Source organism: Bos grunniens, chromosome 28 (genome assembly GCF_055505025.1).
Source record: "Bos grunniens cultivar Pamir isolate PY7600 chromosome 28, Bosgru_T2T1.0, whole genome shotgun sequence".
Classification (NCBI taxonomy): Eukaryota; Metazoa; Chordata; class Mammalia; order Artiodactyla; family Bovidae; genus Bos; species Bos grunniens.
The window spans coordinates 11,200,588-11,219,738 of record NC_141192.1 but is presented as its reverse complement, the minus strand read 5'-3'; the positions used below and the strand labels follow the sequence as shown (position 1 = coordinate 11,219,738).

At 51.4% G+C, this 19,151-nt stretch overlaps 1 protein-coding gene across 1 annotated transcript in view; it reads right to left on the bottom strand.

Annotated features, from left to right (window-relative positions):
• Positions 1-11,525: 11,525 nt before the first annotated feature.
• The window catches only part of ZCCHC24 (zinc finger CCHC-type containing 24), a 64,248-nt gene continuing 56,622 nt past the window's right edge, over positions 11,526-19,151 (bottom strand). Inside the window, exon 4 of the mRNA XM_086381781.1 lies at positions 11,526-15,657. Within this exon, the coding sequence (XP_086237907.1) occupies positions 15,544-15,657 (114 nt within the window). The 3' untranslated portion in view covers positions 11,526-15,543. The remainder of the gene's footprint in view (positions 15,658-19,151) is intronic.

Below are 19,151 nucleotides of genomic sequence, written 5' to 3'. Positions count from 1 at the left end.
CAGTGCCCAGCACACAGGTGGTGAAGGTTGAACATGATCTGTGGAAAGTGCACAGCACGGGCCCTGGCATGTGGTCTGGAGGGGCAAGGGCGCCATTTCTGGTGTGTCTGGGTCTTAGAAAAGAAGGAGCTCTGATTATGTCAGACTAGATGTGGACTTTATTTCCCTCTGTGCCATTTAAATTTGGAGTTAAATGACAGGTATTTCTAAATTCACATGGAGGGCAGATTGAGGGGTGGGAGGAGAGTAAGAACTTCCTTAAACAGCCAAGGGAGGACAGTCTGAATAATAGAAGAATCACAAGATGATTGGCATTACCTCACCTTGGAGTTCCCTGAGTGTGATGGTGTGTGGTCTCAGGTCCTTGTAGTCATTCTCAGCTCACTGTGGCTGGACTTTCTATAGTGGCTCAGCGGCAAATAATCCTCCTGGCAATGCAGGAGACTTGGGTTCAATTCCTGGGCTGGGAAAATCCTCTGCAGAAGGAAATGGCAACCCATTCCAGTATTCTTGCTAGGATAATTGCATGGACAGAGGAGCCTGGTGGGCATGACTTAGCAACTAAAAGCAAAAAATAAGTAGAGGATTTGGGTCATTAGCGTCATGGAGAGTTTCTATGAAGTCAGTTCAGCTACGTGGGTTGGGAACTCGGCTCACCTAGTAGTTCTCAAACAGCTCTCAAAGAGCCTTGAAGCGTCTTCTGACATGAGCACGGGCCCCTGAACCTCCCTTCAATTGTTCAGTTGCTAAGTTGTGTCCGACTCTGCAACCCCATGGACTGCAGCACGCCAAGCTTCCCTGTCCTTCACTATCTCCTGGAGTTTACTCAAACTCACATCCATTGAGTTGGTGATACCATCCAACCATTTCATCCTCTGTCAACCCCTTCTCCTCCTGCCCTCAATCTTTCCCAGCATCAGGGTCTTATCCCATGAGGGGGCTCTTCACATCAGGTGGTCTTTCAACCATAGATACCCTCTTATGTTTTCTAAAAGGGATTTCATTTGAAGTGTGGGGTCTTGAGCCAAGTATCAATAACGGTTATTGGTCAGTCCATCCAGCGTTTTACAGTTGGGTAAACTGAGGCTGCCAGAGTGGTCATGGTTGCCAAGGTGACTTCCGGAGTCAGTTGGCAGAGCAGGGGCTAGAATCCTGGACCTGACAGACCAGAGGGCTCTCCGTGGGAGGCGTTTCCACAGACTCCTTTGTCTTCAGATCACACACATTCAGAGCTCTTTGAATTTCTTAGGTCAAAGCCATGATTTTGGTCCCTGTGGTTTCCTCTTGACCTCTGGGGATTCTGGGAGGAGGCAGTGGTGCTGTTGACAAGTGTGAGGGCCATCTCCTTGAGGTGTGACCACTGGACCCCTGATGACTTCTGAGGACTCGCAGGGTCACAGAGCCTGTGGGGCGTGTGTTCAGTTCACAGAGCATTTCCCTTTTGACGAGGAGGAAGCGTGTGTGTGTGTGTGTGTGTGTGTGTGCGTGTGTGTGCGTGTGCGTGCCTCCCATGCAGAGGAGTCTGGTGTGGTGGAGGGGAACAAAGTATTCAGGAATTTCCTAAAAACAGATTTCCCAAAGGTGGGACTATTCCCTATATTTCTTTTCCTAGAACTCTTGCACGAGGGCCCGAATTGGTCTTACTATACAAAGCAGAGCCTACGCAACAGACAAATTAGGATACTGACTTGTTGCTGACGCACAGCGCCGAATGCATGAAAGAAACGGTGAGTCATACACGTGCTCGCACAGATGGACTCATATGCAGATGTCATGTAAACACAACGTGTTTAAATACCTGAAATAGCAGTTTTCTGAGACAACACAGGAGAGCTTTTCAAACTGACTTCATTGAACCTTCAAACCATGAAATTTTTGTACCTTGTTTTACATCCCTGGATATGTTCCAGTGCCTCCTGGCTTATAGTCTATGGGAACTTGAATAGAATTAGTATTCTGCTGTTGTGTGAAAATTGTATAAATCTTACTTATGTTGAATTGGTTCATAGTGCTTTTCAGGTCTACTATTTCCTCCTACTTTCTATTTATTCTATTAATTTTTGAGAGTTTTATATTGAAACTCCAACTAAAAAAGTCTTAATTTATCTACTTAAAAATATTGTAATATATAGTGGAACTATATGTAACTTTGTAGTCTCCAAGTGTCCTGTAAATATGTTATAATGCTTTCATAATTTAAAAACTAAAAAAAATTATAAAATCTAAAAAAAAATGACTTCATTGAGGTATAATTTACCTGCAGTAAAATTCACACATTTTAAATGTACAGATCAATGACTTGACAAATTCATACACTGAGTAATCGCCACCAAATTAAATTAAAGAACATATCTCCATGAAGAGATGGAAAGCTTCCATCTCTCCAGAAAGCTACCTCTGTGCCTGCTCCCAGGAACCCAGTGATTCTGTCTCTGTGGATACATTTTACCTGTTCTAGAACTTGGTGGAAACGGAATCCTACAAGATTTGCTTTTTGTGTCTGACTTCTTTCGAGTAGCAAGTATAAGGATGTGGGAGAATTTAACACACTGCTGGGCTTTATAGAATGTTGCTCCATGAAAAGGAATGTCAGTCAGTGCTCCCAAGGTCTGGTAAGGTCTAAAGTGATGCTTCTCCTAGGAATCATGCGGTGCTGGGAACGCATGCAGATTCCCAGGCCATGGCTGAGACCTGTGGAATACCAGTCTCTGAGGGTGGAATCTAGGTCTCTGAATTTTCAGATAACAATTCAACTAAGGTTTGAGAATTTGAGTGTAGGCGAGAGGGGGCAAGACTGAAAAGGGAGGCCACCAGACCACTAGAGTCACGGCTGACTTGTGATACGTTATTCACTGCGTGTTCCGGGAAGCTGGGATAAGACCCTCCGCCTGTGAAAGATGCTTCGCTTGAGTTTCCAGGTGGACACTCTTGGGTGATGGGTAGGTCAGCCTGTTCAGCCAAGCTTTGTGGGGACTGGTGGCTTGGGTGGGCCCAGAGAGGAGAAAATTTCTCAGTGAACAGCTTCTGGAGGCCACAAGTCAGATCTGTATCTGAGGTCCACTGGAATAGGTTGAATAGAGAAAGTCTTGGTTCCATGCTGAGTGTTCTGATGGCTCCATATATCTGCGAATATACTGGAAAAAACATTGAATTATACACTTCAGGTGGATGAATTGTATGACATGTGAACAATATCACAATAAATCTGCTTAAAAATATGTGATGTAAAGTCTCAGAATTCTTTGGGTGTGCACGCTGTTTCTCTGAAGTCCTGTCCCTCTGGAAAATGCTGAGATTTGACCTGGTGATGGAAGTCTTGGTTGGTCTTGGGTATTACCTTTCAAAGCACCCATCCATGGTGAAGTCTGTTCTCAGACTCAGAAGAGTGGGCTACTTGCACAGGCAAGGGAGGAATGGAGTGGCTGGAGGGTTCAAGTTGTTAGTTTCATTTGGGCCCAAACAGATGTCCCCATCACAAACTTCAGGATCCGGTTCCTTTCCACTGATGCCCTTCACATGAAAGCCTTAGCGAGACTGTGAATTCAAACGATACTGTAATTCAACTGATTACACAGTTAAACTTTTGTTTGAGTGATGTCAGTCCATTTGTATAAGAAATGAAAGATGTTTTCGAGTTGTCATGGAAGCTTTCTGGTTCTCAGACATTAACATAAGCCGAGAATTAAAGGACATGTTTGTCATTTTCTTTTGGTAAACAATCAAGCGTGCTCAAAATAACTCTCCCCACAGTGTCGTCCTTATGGTCATGGATACTGCCATGACCGTCATGTGTGCAGCCGGCTTCCCGAGGCATGTGCTTCTCTCGTCACTTAACCGCAGGTGACAGCACTGTGGTGTCACTGCATGCCATGCATCACCATCATTCCACTTCCTATTGTTCAGCCATGCCTTCAAGCCCAAGGGCACAGCGAAACAAATGTCTAAATACCATCTTTGTAGGGTTATCTCCTAGGATCACGGCCAGTGTCAATGCATTGGTCAGGATCCAGACAGAATATAGAAACAACACAGTGATTCTAACACGGAAAGTTTAATATGAAAAATTGTTAACCACACATGGGTTTACCTAACAAAGTGTCTCTCTAGTGCCCTCTGCTGGTAGTGTGTGTGTGTGTGTGTGTGTGTGTGTGTGTGTGTGTGTGTGTGTGTGTGTGTTGCTCAGTCATGTTCTACTCTTTCCCACCCTATGGACTGTAGCCCTCCAGGCTCCTCAGTCCCATGAGATTCTCCAGGCAAGAATACTGGAATGAGTTGCCATTTCCTTCTCTAGGATATCTTCCCGACCCAGGATAGAACCCGGGTCTCTTGCATTGCAGGCAGATTCTTTAATGTCTGAGCCACCAGGGGAGCCCCTCTACTAATAAAGGCTAATATAATTTCAGGTGGCAAGAAACAATGGTCACTGTGTCACAAACAGGGTATTGAAAGGAAGATTTCGAGTTAAAAGACAAGGAACTTGTAAGTGGTGGCATTGCTTTCTTATCCAATCTGACAAACTCTGCCATTCAATTAAAAGTTTAGGCCACTTATATTCAACTTATCAATATATAAATTGACCTCCTTTCTATTTATTTTATCTTTGTCCCATCTGGTTTTTGTCCCCTCCTTGCCTTCTTTTGCATTGAGTTTTTCCTCCCAAATGATTTCATTCTACCTCCACTATTGACGGATTAGACTTAGTTCTTCATTTCGTATTTTCAGTGGTTTCTCTAGGATTTAGAGTATGTAGCTTGATTTATCACAGATTACCTGTAAATAATATTGTGTAAGAATTACACACATGTAATTCTTACATATGTGTAAGAATTGCTAGCCTTAATGGCAACTTCATGTTTAAGATTTTGAGGAACATCAAACTGTTTTCTAGAGTGGCTAGAAAATTTTATATTCTCACAAGCAATGCATAAGCGTTTTGATTTCTCCATGGCCTCACCAGCGCTTCTTATTATTCATCTTTCTGAGTCTTGATGTCAAAGTAGTATTTCACTTAGGTTTTGATTTTCATACCCCAATGACGAATGAGGTTGAGCATCTTCTCATGGGTTTATGGACCCTTTGGACATCTTCTTTGAAGAAATGTCTATTCAGATATTTGTTGGTTTTTAAGTTGGATTATTTGTCTTTTTATCATTGAGTTGTAAGAGCTCTTTATTTATTTTAGATAAAAGTCCTGACCCTAGATCCTCCTACTGTACCAAACAGAAAGGTAATTAAGAAAAAAAAAATTGACTTTTAAAAACAAGAACACCCATGTTGTTCAATAGGGAGTTGATAAATACATTACCTAATAAAAGAGTGCAATCAGCTGTTAGTCAAACGAAACAGATTTCTGTGCTAGCAGGGAATGGTGATGATGAGAACAAGGCAAGTTATGGAACAGCATGTCGAGTATAACCCAGTGTGTGTGTGTGTGTGTGTGTGTGTGTATGTGTGTGTGTGTGTGTACATTACAGATACAAATATTTTTACAAGCAAAAAGTCTAGGGAAGGTTAGGGCCAAACTCGACAGTGGTGTCTCTGGAGGAAATTGGGCTGCTAAGAATTTTCACATCTTCCTATTTTTGTATTCTTTCCATTTCACATTGTGTATGTATTATTTTTATAATCAAGAAGGAAAACTCATATATTACCACTTGACAGTTTTACTCAAGCAAAGTTGCATGAGGCCTGGGTAGTACTGTGCTGGAGTGATCAGGACTCATCTGGGTTTGAGAGCAAAAAGATAAATCCCCTTTAGTCCCCCTGTGAAGGCTTGCAGCCTGCAGGGAGCCGCAGTTCTCAGACTTAACCACCAGGAGGCACCAGGGGACCAGCAGATTCCTGCAAGAGGAAAGAGGGCGAATTTTGAGCTGCCAGGGATATTGGGGGAGAGAGATCTGGGCCAAACTGTTTGAAGCAGTCTCCACTGTGGGGTCGGGATGGGTCAGGTTTCCAGAGAGAGGAAGACTAGTTATGTGCTCGGCAAAGTCACTTGCTGCAGCGCAAGAGGGAAACTCAGGCAGAAGCCCAGTCAGAGGGGAACAGGGTGTGGGTGTCTGGGGAGGGTGTGGGGAGGGTCTACAGTCCAAGGACCAGACAGACTCACATCCTGTCCTGGGGCAAAGCCTCATCTGCCGCCTGGTTGGTATACAATTTTCAGAAGGCCTGGCTCAAGGTGCTGAGAGGTGTAATAGGAGGCAAAAGACAGAGAGGGAATTATGAGGAGTGGGGGGAGGATGGCATTTCAAGGGCAGCACAGGCCCAGGGGTCTGTCACCCCTCCATGACTGGCGCAGTAGCTAAAAAACGCTCAAGCACGTCCCAGGTGTTTAATCATGACAATGACCCTCAGCTGGGGGACAGCTGGGGGACAGGCAGTCTCATTTCCATTTTACAAGAGAGGAACCTGGGGTTTGGGGTGGGGGAGGCTCGGCTCACGACGACAGCTGATGAATAGTGAAGCTGCAGTTCTGCATCTAGTCCGTTTGACCCCAGAGTCCTTGCCAGGATGAACTGAGGGGGTGCTGAAATGGAGGTCACAGCAGGTACCACAATCCCGGACATACAAGGCAGGATTGGATCCCAAATTGCCCCACAGGCTGCAGTAGCTGGGTGCAGAGGGGCGGCGGGGGCTGGGCCCTGACCTCTGGGGGTGACCAGAGGAGAGGGTGGGTGTTGAGTAGGTAGGAGAGGAGGATGCTACTCAGCTCCCAGCATGGAGGGCTTGGCGTGGACCTTCACTTCCAGGACCAAGAGGGAGCATGTGGATGGGGAATGGGCATGAAGACAGGGTTCCAGTGGTGGGAGGGCTGAGGAGAGGGGGTAGGGGAGGGCCAGAATGGGTGATCGTGCAAGGAGAGAAGGCACAGGTGCTGGCCTGGCTCTCCTGGAGGTAGTGGAGGTAGCAGCAGGGCTCCCTTGCAACTGGGAAAGAGGCCCCCAGGGAGGTTTTCAAGAGGGTTGGAAGGGAGTGGAGACCTCCTGGGGGTTTGTGTTCTGTGTTGAGTGGCTTGGCTTCAGTTCTAGCTTCTGCCCAGGTTTGCAGTAACCACTGCAGCAGCTGCACTAGCTGGTTATTGGCTCCAGACTACCACAGGAAGGCTGACAGGCTCGGCCGGGCAGGTGTGAGGGGCCCAGAGACCTGGGGGCTGAGGCAGGCCGGCCCCATGCCTGGCTGTCTTGGGTGGTGGCACAGCTGCCAGAGGCAGGGACTAAACCCTGGCCCTGACATACCCCTGGTGCTGAGAGATGGGAAGGGGGTCTGGGAAGGGGCACAGGCAGAGGTTCTGCTGTCATCAGCCGTATGATCTTGGACAAGTCGTCAACCTCTCTGGACCTTGGCTTCTTCTTCTGTGAACGGGGCTCATTGTAGCACCCAGCTCACAGAGTTGTCGCAAAGACTGAGACTGAGATGCACGTGCCGATCACGCAGCCCAGCAGCTGGCACTGGATGTTGGGCAGACCTCACTCATTCATTCCACACTTAACCCCGGGGTGAGCCAGGTCACACCAGCGCTGCGGCTACACAGGCTGTGGGGGGGATGGTGCTGAATGAGGCCAGGGACAGGTGTGGAGGCCCTGCCCCCACGATGCCCGCGCACCTCCTTGGTCCAGCTCCCCTGAGCTCATCTCCCGCCCAGGAGTGGAACATGAAACAGAGAGTGCAGGGCAGTGGGTCTCCAGGGTCCCGGACCCTCACTAGGACAGGCTCACCATTTTGTCAGTCTCGCTTCAGCAACCCCCGTCTATATTCTAGATTGTTTGAGAACAAAGCCAAAGCCTGGGCACCGCCTCGCTTCACCTTCAACACGCGTGTCTAACAGATGAGGTCACTTTTTGCACAACCCTCATCACAGGCCACTTTTCACACGACCCACTTTTCACAGGGCCCTCATCACGCCTGGCAAGCTGAGACTTCGCCCCACTGTTCTCGATCCGAGGACAGGCTGTGGTCAGTGTGTTGGACCCCTGTTTGGGGCTTGACTTCTCTCACCCACTGGATGGTTCCAGAGACCCCTGGCTCATGGCAGGGAGGTACAGCCTGTGGGGAAGGTGGCAGAGTCACATGAAGTCCATGGCCCTCTGGGCGGGAGTTTCTTTCTCTCTAAAAGTGACCCTTGGCTAACAGGAGTCAGGGAGAGGGGCTGCCCTCGGGGCTCCCTACCCCCTCAGTACTCCCAACGGGCTGCAGCCATGCATGTTTGTGGTATGTGTGTGTAAATGTGTCTGAGAGTGTGTGAGTGCACGTGTGTCCGTGTGTGGATATGTGTTAGTGCAAGCAAGTGCAAAGAGGTATGTAAATGTGTGTGTGTGTGAGAGAGATGGGGAACCACGAACCCAAGCCTCTAACCATTCTGCAGAAGTGTGGAGAGGTGTGAGGAGGGGCCTTTGTGCCCAAGGACAGGCTGTTCCTGGCTCCAGCCAGAGTTCCAAGAACACCCAAAAGCCTGCCTCCGGCTGCGGGAGCGCTTCCCCAGTCATCACCACCTCCATGTCAGCTTCTCTTGCCCTGTCTCCCCTCCCAACACCATGTGGGAGGCAGGCCAGGGAGCAGCTGAGGTGGCCTTTGGATGCCCGACCTTAGGTTGTGGGCAGCTGGGGTCCAGCTGTCTGGGAGTAGGCAGGACCTGACTCCCCACCCAGGTCATCACGGGGCCCAGCCCTGGCTCACCCCTAGTCATTTGCTGAAGGCCTGAGCAGGCTGGTGGAAAGGCACTTGGAGTCTCTGGCTGGAATCAGAAAAAGCACACGGCGTGGAGATGGAAGGACCCGTCTGCCAGTATGGGGCATCGGGGCCATCCCTAGGCCTCAGTTTCCCCACCTGCCATAGTGTTCTCTGCCCTGGCTCCTGCCTTGACTGTTAGGAGCACATATGAGCCCCGAGCGACAGGAGAGATGTGTGCCTGTGGCCAGAGCCCAGGGCAGAAGCCACATGGCAGCGGGAGCCAGTGAGAGGAGGTATACTCGGCACAGAGCACCCTCTGCAGCCTGTGGTCGGTCCCGCGTGCCCCAGCTCATAGATAAGGACACGGGGGCTCCACGCGTGTGTTTCAAGAAGAGGGTGGTGCTAGGAGCCTTATCTGGGCCCCACGAGGGTCCCCTGAGCCCCCAAGGCCTTTGGTGCTGAGGTGGTGGTGAGGGGGTGGTTGAGCTCATATTCTCCCCAACCAACTCAATGCTGGGGAACTGGCTGGTTTCCCTTCCCTGTGTCTGGTGTCTTACACCAAGGCCTTCACGGGCTGGAGCTGCCCGCTCCCCAAACCACCTCTGCCCTGGAGCCCTCCTCGCCCACCTCTGCAGCTGTGAGCACAGCACGCTGCTCCAGGCAGAGCCCCGGCTCTGCCTCTGAAACATTGCACCAGGAGGTGAGATCTCAAGGTTCAAATCCTGCTCTGCCCCCCAAGTGGCCTCAAGTGAGCCCTTTTCTCTGAAGGCCTCAACTAGGGGTGTGAGGGTGGTGGAGGACGCCACAGGGAGAGAGGCAGGGGTGGGTCAGAGCTGGGCCCTCCCATCTGGGTCCACTGACGCCCCTTTCTACTGTGGACTCCGCTCTCTCTACTCTTGGCTGCCAGCTGCTTCTGGACGTGGATATTAAGTCTAACCGGAAATCCTTCCTGTCCAGGGGAATTACTGGTTTCCACAGCTCCAGGAGATGTCGAAATGCAGGCTGTGCTTGCCTTGGATTTGTTTTTTTTTCCACAGAAAACAAAGCAAAACAAATATATGGGCACGTGCACACGACACATAAGGGCAGAAAATCGAATGGTAGCCCTGACTCCTCAGGCCCAGGATGGGGTCGCTCAGAGAGTGAACAAGAGAACCAGGTTCCTGGGTTGGAGGCCTGGTGTCCCCGTGGACACCCTGTGTGATCTCTGGCCTGAGCCACAGACAGTGGGAGCAAGCGATCCACAGTGCTGGCCCCCTACCCGCCGCCCAGCTGCCAAGCTGTGTAAAGGGCCTTGCGTTCACTGGGCTGACTTATCCACACAACATCCCCATGGAAGCCACGGCTCAGAGAGGCCAGGGGAACTGCTCAGGGTCACCCAGCTGTGGGAGACAGGACTGATCTGGAAGCCAGCACGACAGGGCACAGGGCCACTGAGATGGACGGACTCCGAGTCCTCAGACCTGTACCGAGAGCGCAGCCCTCCCTGGGCTGCAGGGGGAGATGCCCTCTTTGGGGGGTTTATTCTCTTCCTCGCCCACTCTTCTGGACTGGGTCCCCTCTCTGCTCACTGCTTGGCTGCAATGACACCCACCTGCCCTGCCCATCATTTCACAAAGCCTGAGGCCAGGCACCCAGAAGTGAATTCTTTCTCTGCGCCAATAAAGGGAAAGGGCTTGATAGATTTCAGGATTCACTGTGCACCCCAAAGAAGGCAAGGGATCCCGCTTTGGGAGTCAGGGACCTCTCTTCCTGCCTCTTCCCCACACTTCCCCATCTGTGTTCCCTGATCCCAAGGACTTACATCTTGTTTTCTCTGCTCCATCTCAGAGGCTGCAGTCTGGAGGCATGGACTGGCCCATAGACATGTCGTTTGGCTATTTAATAAACTAGTTGCCAAAATTTAAAAATTTGAAAATTCCATGTAACAACTTGGACTTCTAGTCTCCCCTACCACCCACTTCCCACCACACCCCAGGTGCTGTATTCTTGGCAGCAAGTGCATGGAGCTGAGGATGGGGTGGCCAGCGGGGAGGCAGAGCCCCTTGCGCACAGTCTCATTCCCATCCCCATCAGCCTCACAGGGCCATAAGGCCCATTTCCAAGCCTGGTGCTTCTCAAGCATGCATGTGGGACTGATCAGGGACTCTAAGGACCTCAGGGAACCCAAGTCAGTGTCTCAGCATCTCTGGGGTGGGACCAATCCTCCCGTAGGTGATTCTGGTGAGCAGTTGGGTTGAGAACCACAAGTGCGCTAACTCTGTGTGGAGGGGCTCCGTATGCAGGTGGTTCCTTAAGGCTCACTTGGCTGTGGCTCCAGGCTCTGTGAGCCATGGCCCTCGGTGAGAGCCCCACGTCAAGAAAGCCCAGCCAGGTCCTTGCTCAGAAGAAGGGCCCTCTGTTTCCTCTCCCAGGGACTTTCCAGGAGGTTCTGGACACTTGAGTCTGCTCACTGTGGGATACTCAGCATCTGAGGCCCAAATCCCGGGCTTGGAGAGAAGGCCAAATGGGAGCTGCAGCGGAGGCCTGGGGCTGCCGTCTCTGAGGAAGATTCACTCCTATATATGGTCACCGGGAGCCCCATTGCAGAGCGAGCCGTGACCTAATGTGCCGACAATCTCGCCCAGTCTGGGGCCCTGCCTGGGAAGGGCCCTCGCCCCGGAGAATGTCTGCTTGGGGACAGAGGGGCTGGGAGGAGGCGAATGCTCGGGGTAGAGACAAGGTGAGACAAGACATCCCAGACACTCAGAGACCAGAGGGGCGGCCCCAAGGCCCCCCACCCCTCGTGGCCTCCTGCGTCTGTGAAAATGTCCAGCTCCCCACTGATGCTTTGTGTAGACAAGGAAACCCAGGAGCCTCTCTTGGTTTTAAAAGTTCTTTTAATAGAGCATGAAAAGGCTATATCTCTATAGGCAGGCCGTATACAGATTCTCCAAGAATAAGGCACACGACGGAATGCCATCCCAAGGGCGGCCCTCAGGAGAGGTTGGGAGGCTTCTCCACGCACCCTCCGAGCTGGCCCACGGGTTCTGTTTGTCTTTTTAGCTGGACACACACATATTAACAGATACAGACACCGACAGGGTCACCACACAGGAGTGGAGGAGGTTGAATGGTGAAGTTGACAACAGAGAGCGGTGAGCTCCCGTAAGACCGGACGCCTCCCAAACGTCAGGGTTAGTTGTCACTCTGGGCTATGATGTAGTGATGCTGGATTTAATATTTATTCCAAGTAGATTCAAGTCCGTTAGATGCTGGAGGGCAGGTCTCAGGGCTCTGGGTGACAAATCCAAGTTCAAAGAGCACAGGGCCCTGAGGCATGGCTCAGATGGCAAAGCTCCAAAGAGGGAGGTTGGAGAAATCCCCCTCCTGCTTCCTCTTCCCTCCCTGGGCCCTGCTGACTGGGAGCCCTGGACCAGGCCAAGGAGGCCATCTTTGGAGCTGGCCGACTTATGGAGGGGCTATGTACACGTCGCCTCCTCCTAACCTGGCTCACTTCCACCCCCACAAGATTAATAACCATGATAACAAGATAATAATAAGAAGGTGCAAGAGAATGGGTTCTAATGCTGTGCTATCCTCAGCTGAAGAGGCTCAAAGGGTTCACCATTCCCTTTTTCACTAAGTATCTAATAATAGCTTCCCTTACAAAAAGTAATACTTTCCCAAATACACATATGTATAAATACAGGACCGGAACACATGAATAAGTCTAAGCACTTGAATAATATGCTGGCTACCTAATACTGATATTTTCATCCAAGGAAAACAACAGAGAATAACAATAATATGGCTTAAAGAATTGCAAAGATTTTTTTTTCCTCATCAGAATTATGTACCAACTTCATATAATATTCTATGTAGACAATATTTCCTTCTTAATGTAATTCAGTTGCAGACTTTTTACAGACCAAAGCATAGTAAAAAAAAAAAAAAAAAAAAACCAAACCAAAAAAAAAAAAGCAAAAACAAAACAGGAAACAGAGAAAAGTTCTCACCATAAATATTTTCTTGCAGCTTGACCAGAAGGTTTGCAAAAAATACTTCCAGAAATCTTCCTTTGATATTCTATTGCCCTCCTGAAAGCTCTGAAGTTTTGAAAATGCCTCTCTTTTTGTTTAACCTCAAAAATCAAGCAATCGTATTTTTCTTTTTCTTTTTTTTTTCTTAAAAAAAGCCCTCAAATATATACAGACAAAAATCACTGTGAAGTTTTCGGGAGAAGGTAACAAATTCAGTGTTGTGAGAAAAATTGGAAACCATGCAGAAATTTTAACATCCATGAATTTTCGTTTCAAAATACACACATAGTATTTTTTTCTTAAAAAAAAAAAACAACACAAAAGGAATTCTGTGTCAAGTATAACTCAAAATAAATACAAATTCACAAGTAGAACTATTGAATACTTCATATGGGGTAAACACCGTTCTCTCCCAACTGGATCTCTAGACCTACTAACTGCAAGCGATTGTCCCTTTTGAATGTACTACAACCACACACTTTCTTGTCTCCACGGCACCCAGGCCCTCTGAGCACTTAATTCTCACAGCACCAGCCTGGACAGCAGTGGTTCTCGCTGAGCCCAGAGAGCTCCCCAATTCAGCCAAACAGTACCGGAGGGGGTGGTGCAGAAGGGCAGCCTCGGGGGAGGCCCAGCCCCCGCTGGCCGGCTCTGTACAGACGGTGGGGTGCAGTGGCTGCCAGCTGGACAAGCCCACTGGAAAGGTCAGTTTGGGGTGATATCCCTTCCCCTCTTGACCTGTGGAACGCCCTGGCCTCCTGGGGTCTGGAGCCTGGGTTCTTTCTAGGGTGTGGGCTTCCCCCACAACTGCAGCCCAGGCACTCTGAGACCAAGGTTCCCCCATGGGGCTAGGTCCCTGGAAGTGTTGAGCCTGGTCCACACAGCAGAGACCAGCACAATGTCCACCACAACAAATGTTCTCGTTAGCAGGGCACTGGTATGGCTGACAGTAACAGCTTCCCCTCCGGGAAGGAGAGCCCTGGGCCAGGGTGACTCTGGCTCACGGACACCGTGGAGCAGGCAGGGAGCAGCCGGGAGGGCCTCCTCAGAGGTGGGCGGTGAGCGTCTTCTCAGCCAGGGACCCACACTCTGTCCCTGTGGCCGGAAGGAGGCGGCTATGGGGCTCAGGCTGGAGCAAATACTCTCTTCTTAAGTGCTCAGAGGGCATGGCCTCCCCCACAAACCTGCCCTGCAGCCCTCTGGCTGCACACACACTCACTCCATCTCTTTGTCTCACTCCCTGGACCCCTGATAAACACTTCGCTGTAACTCCTCAGTTGTACAAAGCATTTTCATTTGAAAACAAAAGGCGACCGGACACAGGTTGGGTGTCCTTGAGCCATGGTAAACACTGAATTTCAGGCCCATTTCATGGTCTGATTTTTTTTTCCCCCCACAGAGGCATAATGTTGGGGCAAAAATCAAGTGACTCAGCTCTGACAAGCCAGCTCCCCTCCCCTCGCCCCGGGAGAAAGGAAGGGGTGACATAACAATAAAAATAGGGCTTCTCACTGGGGAGAGAACGAAGAGGAAGGTGATCCCTCCCGCTTGCTGGGACAGCGTGGCCCTGGCCAGTGTGAGCGCCAAGAAGCCTCCCTGTCCCCTGGGGAGGTAGGAATCATCAACCCGGCTTTGCAAATGAGAGGTTCTGTAGCTTGTACTGGGGTTGCCTATGTAAGGGGGGGACACTTCTTCATGTTTGCAGGGTAGGGGACAACAGGAAGAGCTGGGGTTTCACTTATTAAGTGACTGACTGACTCCCGCGGCATACAGGATAGTGGGTGTACAGGACCTGGAAACCCTCTCCAAATAAAGCTCTCTGCTCCAGGAGACGGTGTGTAGCCAGGATGAACCCCAGGACATCAGAACACCTCTCTGCTGTCATTCTCTCATGGGACGAGTGGGGAAACGGAGAGATGAGAATCCTTCCCAAGACTCCATAGGGCGTCACTGGCGGGGCTAGCATTAGAACCTGGGGCTTGGATCTTCCAGGCCTGTGTACTTCCTGCCAGAGTGGCTCCACTGCTGGGTTCTACAGCCTCCATCCGAGGGTGGCCCCCCAGCATGGGTGGGAGGGGAAGAGGGAGGGAAGGGAATGGGACCGACAAAATCTAAGCAAGAGGGGAAGTATGTGGCGGGGGTCGGGGGGTGGGGGGGTGGAGGCGCAGCTGGACATGCACCAGGTCACACCTTGGAACACTCTCCAACATTCAGTGCCTCCCGTCCCTGACCCCTGGGTTTGTGGGGGGTGGGGTGCAGCACCCAGGTGCCAAGCCAGTGACGTTAGAGGCGGTCAGATTTGGGGCTCAAAGTGGCTGGGGGCAGAAGTGCCCACTCCCCAGCAGCTGCTAGGACAGGTGTCAGCTCACCATGAGTGCTGACTTGGAAAACTGGGGCTTTGCAAGAGTGGCTTTTCACACAGGGCCAACTGGAAGGTTCTGGGCGGGAGAAGGCGGCCTGGCTGGTCTCGGGGAGACAGTCCCCTGCAGGCTCTAGGATTCACAGTAAATTTAGTGCACTTGTGGCCAATACGAGGCTGCTCACCCCAAAGGGAGTCTCAGAGAAGAGCCTGCGGGGGACACTAAGGGCTCTGTGGGGTCCTGTGTGCTGACCTCGGCTCACCCCGACCCCTTCACACAGACCCACATCCACTGCAGGGAGTCTCAGAGACTCAGCCTTCCGGGGGCACATAGCAACATCAGTAACACTGTCAACATACATGAGCCAAGAACCTAAGAGCCCACCCTGCTAGACCTGTCAGCCTGCGAGGACACCCCCGCACACACACAGGGGACACGCGGGGGGTGGCGTCTTCTCTGGCGGGCGGGAGGGTGGCGCGGCAAGGCCGGCGGCCAGGTCATTGCACACGCCGGCAGTAGTAGCCCAGCACCTTGCACTTCTCGCACAGATGCTGGGGGTGCTCCTTGCTCTGGTCGGACACATCCAGGCCATCAGGTTTCTCCAGGGGTCTCTGCAGAGAGGAAGGAGGAAGCGAGCCCAAGGGTGGGGAGGAGGAGGGTGGACAGAAAGAAACACCCAAGTAGGGGGAGTGAGACAGATGTGGAGAGAGGACAGGCAGACAAGAGGAAGGTGACAGAGACACAGGAAGGGCGCAAAGAGAGAGCACATCAACCTGTAATCAGAGTTTGCTTCCCAAAGCGCCCAGGACCCTTCCTGCCTCTCGCCTGCCGCAGGTAACACACGTGTCCTGCGAACTGAAGGGCACAGGCCGAGGCCTTGAGCTGGGAGCAGGGCTGTGGGAGGGCATCTCGTGCCCAGAGCCCTAGGTCTAGACCCACTTCGCCCACCACCTCCCAACACCCCACCCACCGCCAGCACTCTCTGAGCCGCCACCACCTGAAGCTCACAAATGGTGCACAGACGTGATCCAGCTGGAGAAATGGAGGCCCAGCTCAAGGGAGACCCAAGCTCCATCCCCTGCTTCCCGGCACACACTGCTTCTTCCCAGGCCACTTGTCATCCCCACACCTGCTTCTGTGCCTCAAGACTCAAGGGGAGTTTAGGGCATTCTCTGGTGGTCCAAGGGTTAGGATTTGGCGCTTTCCCTATGGGGGGCCAGGGTCAATGTCTGGTTGGGGAATTAAGATCCTGCAAGCCATGTGGTGCAGCAAAAAAAAAAAAAAGACTCAAGAGTTCAGCCATGAAAAGGAATGAGTCTGAGTCAGCTGAAGTGAGGTGAATGAACCCAGAGCCTGTTATACAGAGTGAAGTAAGTCAGAAAGAGAAAAACAAGTATCACATAACACATATAGATGGAATCTAGAAAAATGCACCTATTTGCAGGGCAGGAATAGAGATGCAGATACAGAGAATGGACTTGTGAACGCAGCAGGGTAGGGTGAACTGAGAGTAATGCTAACATATATACACTGCATTGTGCACAACAGTCAGCTAGTGGGAAGCTTCTGCTCAGCACAGGGAGCTCAGCTTGGTGCTCTGTGATCAGCTAGAGGAGCGGGCAGCAGGCCGTGGGAGGGACGCTCAAGAGGGAGTGGGTCTGTGGACATACATAGCTGGTTCATGCTGTTGCATAGGAGAAACCAACACAACATTGCAAAGCAACTGCCCTCCAGTTTAAAGTAAATTTAAACATAGAGTTTAACCTGGATGGGGTCATGGCATTTCAGGCTTGGGGTAAGCAAGTCTTTAGCTCTATGAGGTCAGTAGGCAGTGTTCTGATTCATTCTGCACCCCTGGGCCTGGCACAGTGCCTGCCTATTTATGGAAGACTGAGGTCCAGAGAGAGGAGGTGACTTGTCAGACCTCTGATGCTGCTTACTCACAGTGTGACCTCACAGAACCTCAGTTTCCACATCTGTTAAGTGGGCCATTTTTGCAGCTTGTTTACAGGGAGGAGTTAGGTGTCTAGATGTTTGTAAACTGAGGGGTGTTCAGCATGTAAAAGCACATTTCTGTTACACGGGGGGCTTCCCTGCTCCCTCTGGTATTCTCAAAAGCTAGCTTGTTTCTCTGGAAAACATATGGAGGCTATTAAGCAGACGTTTTCTTGGCTGGCAGCTGTAGCCCCAGCCCAGAACCCCTACCTGTAGCGAGGTCCCCTGTACAGGACTCGGAGGGGACTCAAAGGAAGCTGGTCAGGGCCAGATGGCAGCCACATGCCAAGGAGAGGGGCAGGAACTGCAGGCTGGTGTGGGCCCAGGGAGCCTTGGTGCCCGTGACCAGGACCCAGGATGGTCCTGGAGGGAAGCTGAGTGTGAGCGCTGCCCCTGGGCAGGCTGCAGACTGCTCAAAAGGAGCACACCAGCTCGTCTGCGTAATTATGCAGTGCCTGGCCTGCAGCTGACACTCAGAGCAGGTGGGGAGCGGACACGTCCGAGGGCTCTGGGAGGTGACGGCCTATGGGTGGGCAGGGTCCTGATGTAGAGTCATAAAAAGTCATTTCCGGCTTCTAGGCCTACAGCCACATCGGGAAGACATAGAAACAGGGCAGGAGCCTTGCCCTCACCCAAGAAACTTTCAGATGACCAACTTTCCTGCCCAGGGGAGAGGAGAAAAAGTCTGTCTTCATGTCAGGCTTGGGCTCACACTATCTATGAGCTGTGTGACCTCTCAAAAGTCACTTAACCTCTCTGGGCCTCAATTTTTTCCATTTCTGTTGTTGTTTAATCTCTACGTCGTGTCTGATTCTTTTGCGACCCATGGGCTGTAGTCCACCAGGTTCCTCTGTCCACGGGATTTCCCAGGCAAGAATACTGGAGTGGGTCTCCATTTCCTTCTCCAGGAGATCTTCCTGACCCAGGGACTGAACCCACATCTCCTACATTGGCAGGTGGGTTCTTTACCACTGAGCCCAGGAAGTCCCCTTTCTCATCTATACAATAGGCTAATAAAGGTACCTGACTTCCCCGGTGGCTCAGACGGTAAAGCGTCTGTCTACAATGCGGGAGACCTGGGTTCAATCCCTGGGTTGGGAAGATCCCCTGGAGAAGGAAATGGCAATCCACTCCAGTACTACTGCCTGGAAAATCCCATGGACAGAGGAGCCTGGTAGGCTACAGTCCATGGGGTCCCAAAGAGTTGGACACGACTGAGTGACTTCACTTTCACTTTCACTTTCAATAAGGGTACCTACTTGGTAGGGTTGTTGGGAAGAGTAGATAAGTTAATATATGCAAGGTTACTAGAACAGTGCCTAGTACATAAAGAGCAAACTGTCTGTTAGTATTAATATCATGCATCATTGCTATTGTTATGTAGAAGGGGGCAGGCTGAGAACAGGGGAACCAGCTGAACCCCTGGGGAAACGCACTTGCAACATCCTGGCCATTCCCGCTCCTCGGCTGTGACCTGTCAGTGCCCCTTCCCCCCATGGGTCCTGGCTCAGCCTTGCCCAGGCGCTGGGTGGAGGAGGTGGGGAAGCTGTCAAGGCAACTCCCCTCTGCAGAGGGAAAACAGTCAGCAGCTGGGACTGATCACCCCAGGGCCACCCCCACCCCCCGCAGGGAGGCAAAGCCCATTCTTGTTTTCTTCTCCTGGAGGGCAGGGCCGGCAGGGGGAAGCCACAGCTGGAGTCTGACGGGAAACAGATGTAGTGGGGAGCAGGGAGAGGGGAAGTGGAGAGTTCTCAAGAGATGGACACCGACAGGTCAGAGCTCAGGGAGCAGGAGAAATAAAGCAGCCCCTTTCCACCGCAGGGGCCGGGGGGAGCCTGGGGGGACAGATGCTCCAAGCCCCTCCTCTCAGTTCTTCAAAGGCTCCTGACTGCTGGGGGGCCTGGCAGGGCCATCACCCCCTCTGTCCTGCCCCCAGCTTGCCACTTCCCTGAGGAAGAAGAGCCCTGTGACAGGAGACTGGGGAGTAAAGCAAGGGCAGAGTGGGGTCCCAGGCCCCCTTGACTGGCTGAGTGACCTCACTCAAGTCCCTTCTTCTCTCTGGGTCTCAGGCTCCCTGTTGCACACAGTAGGTGCTCAACAAACAAGCACA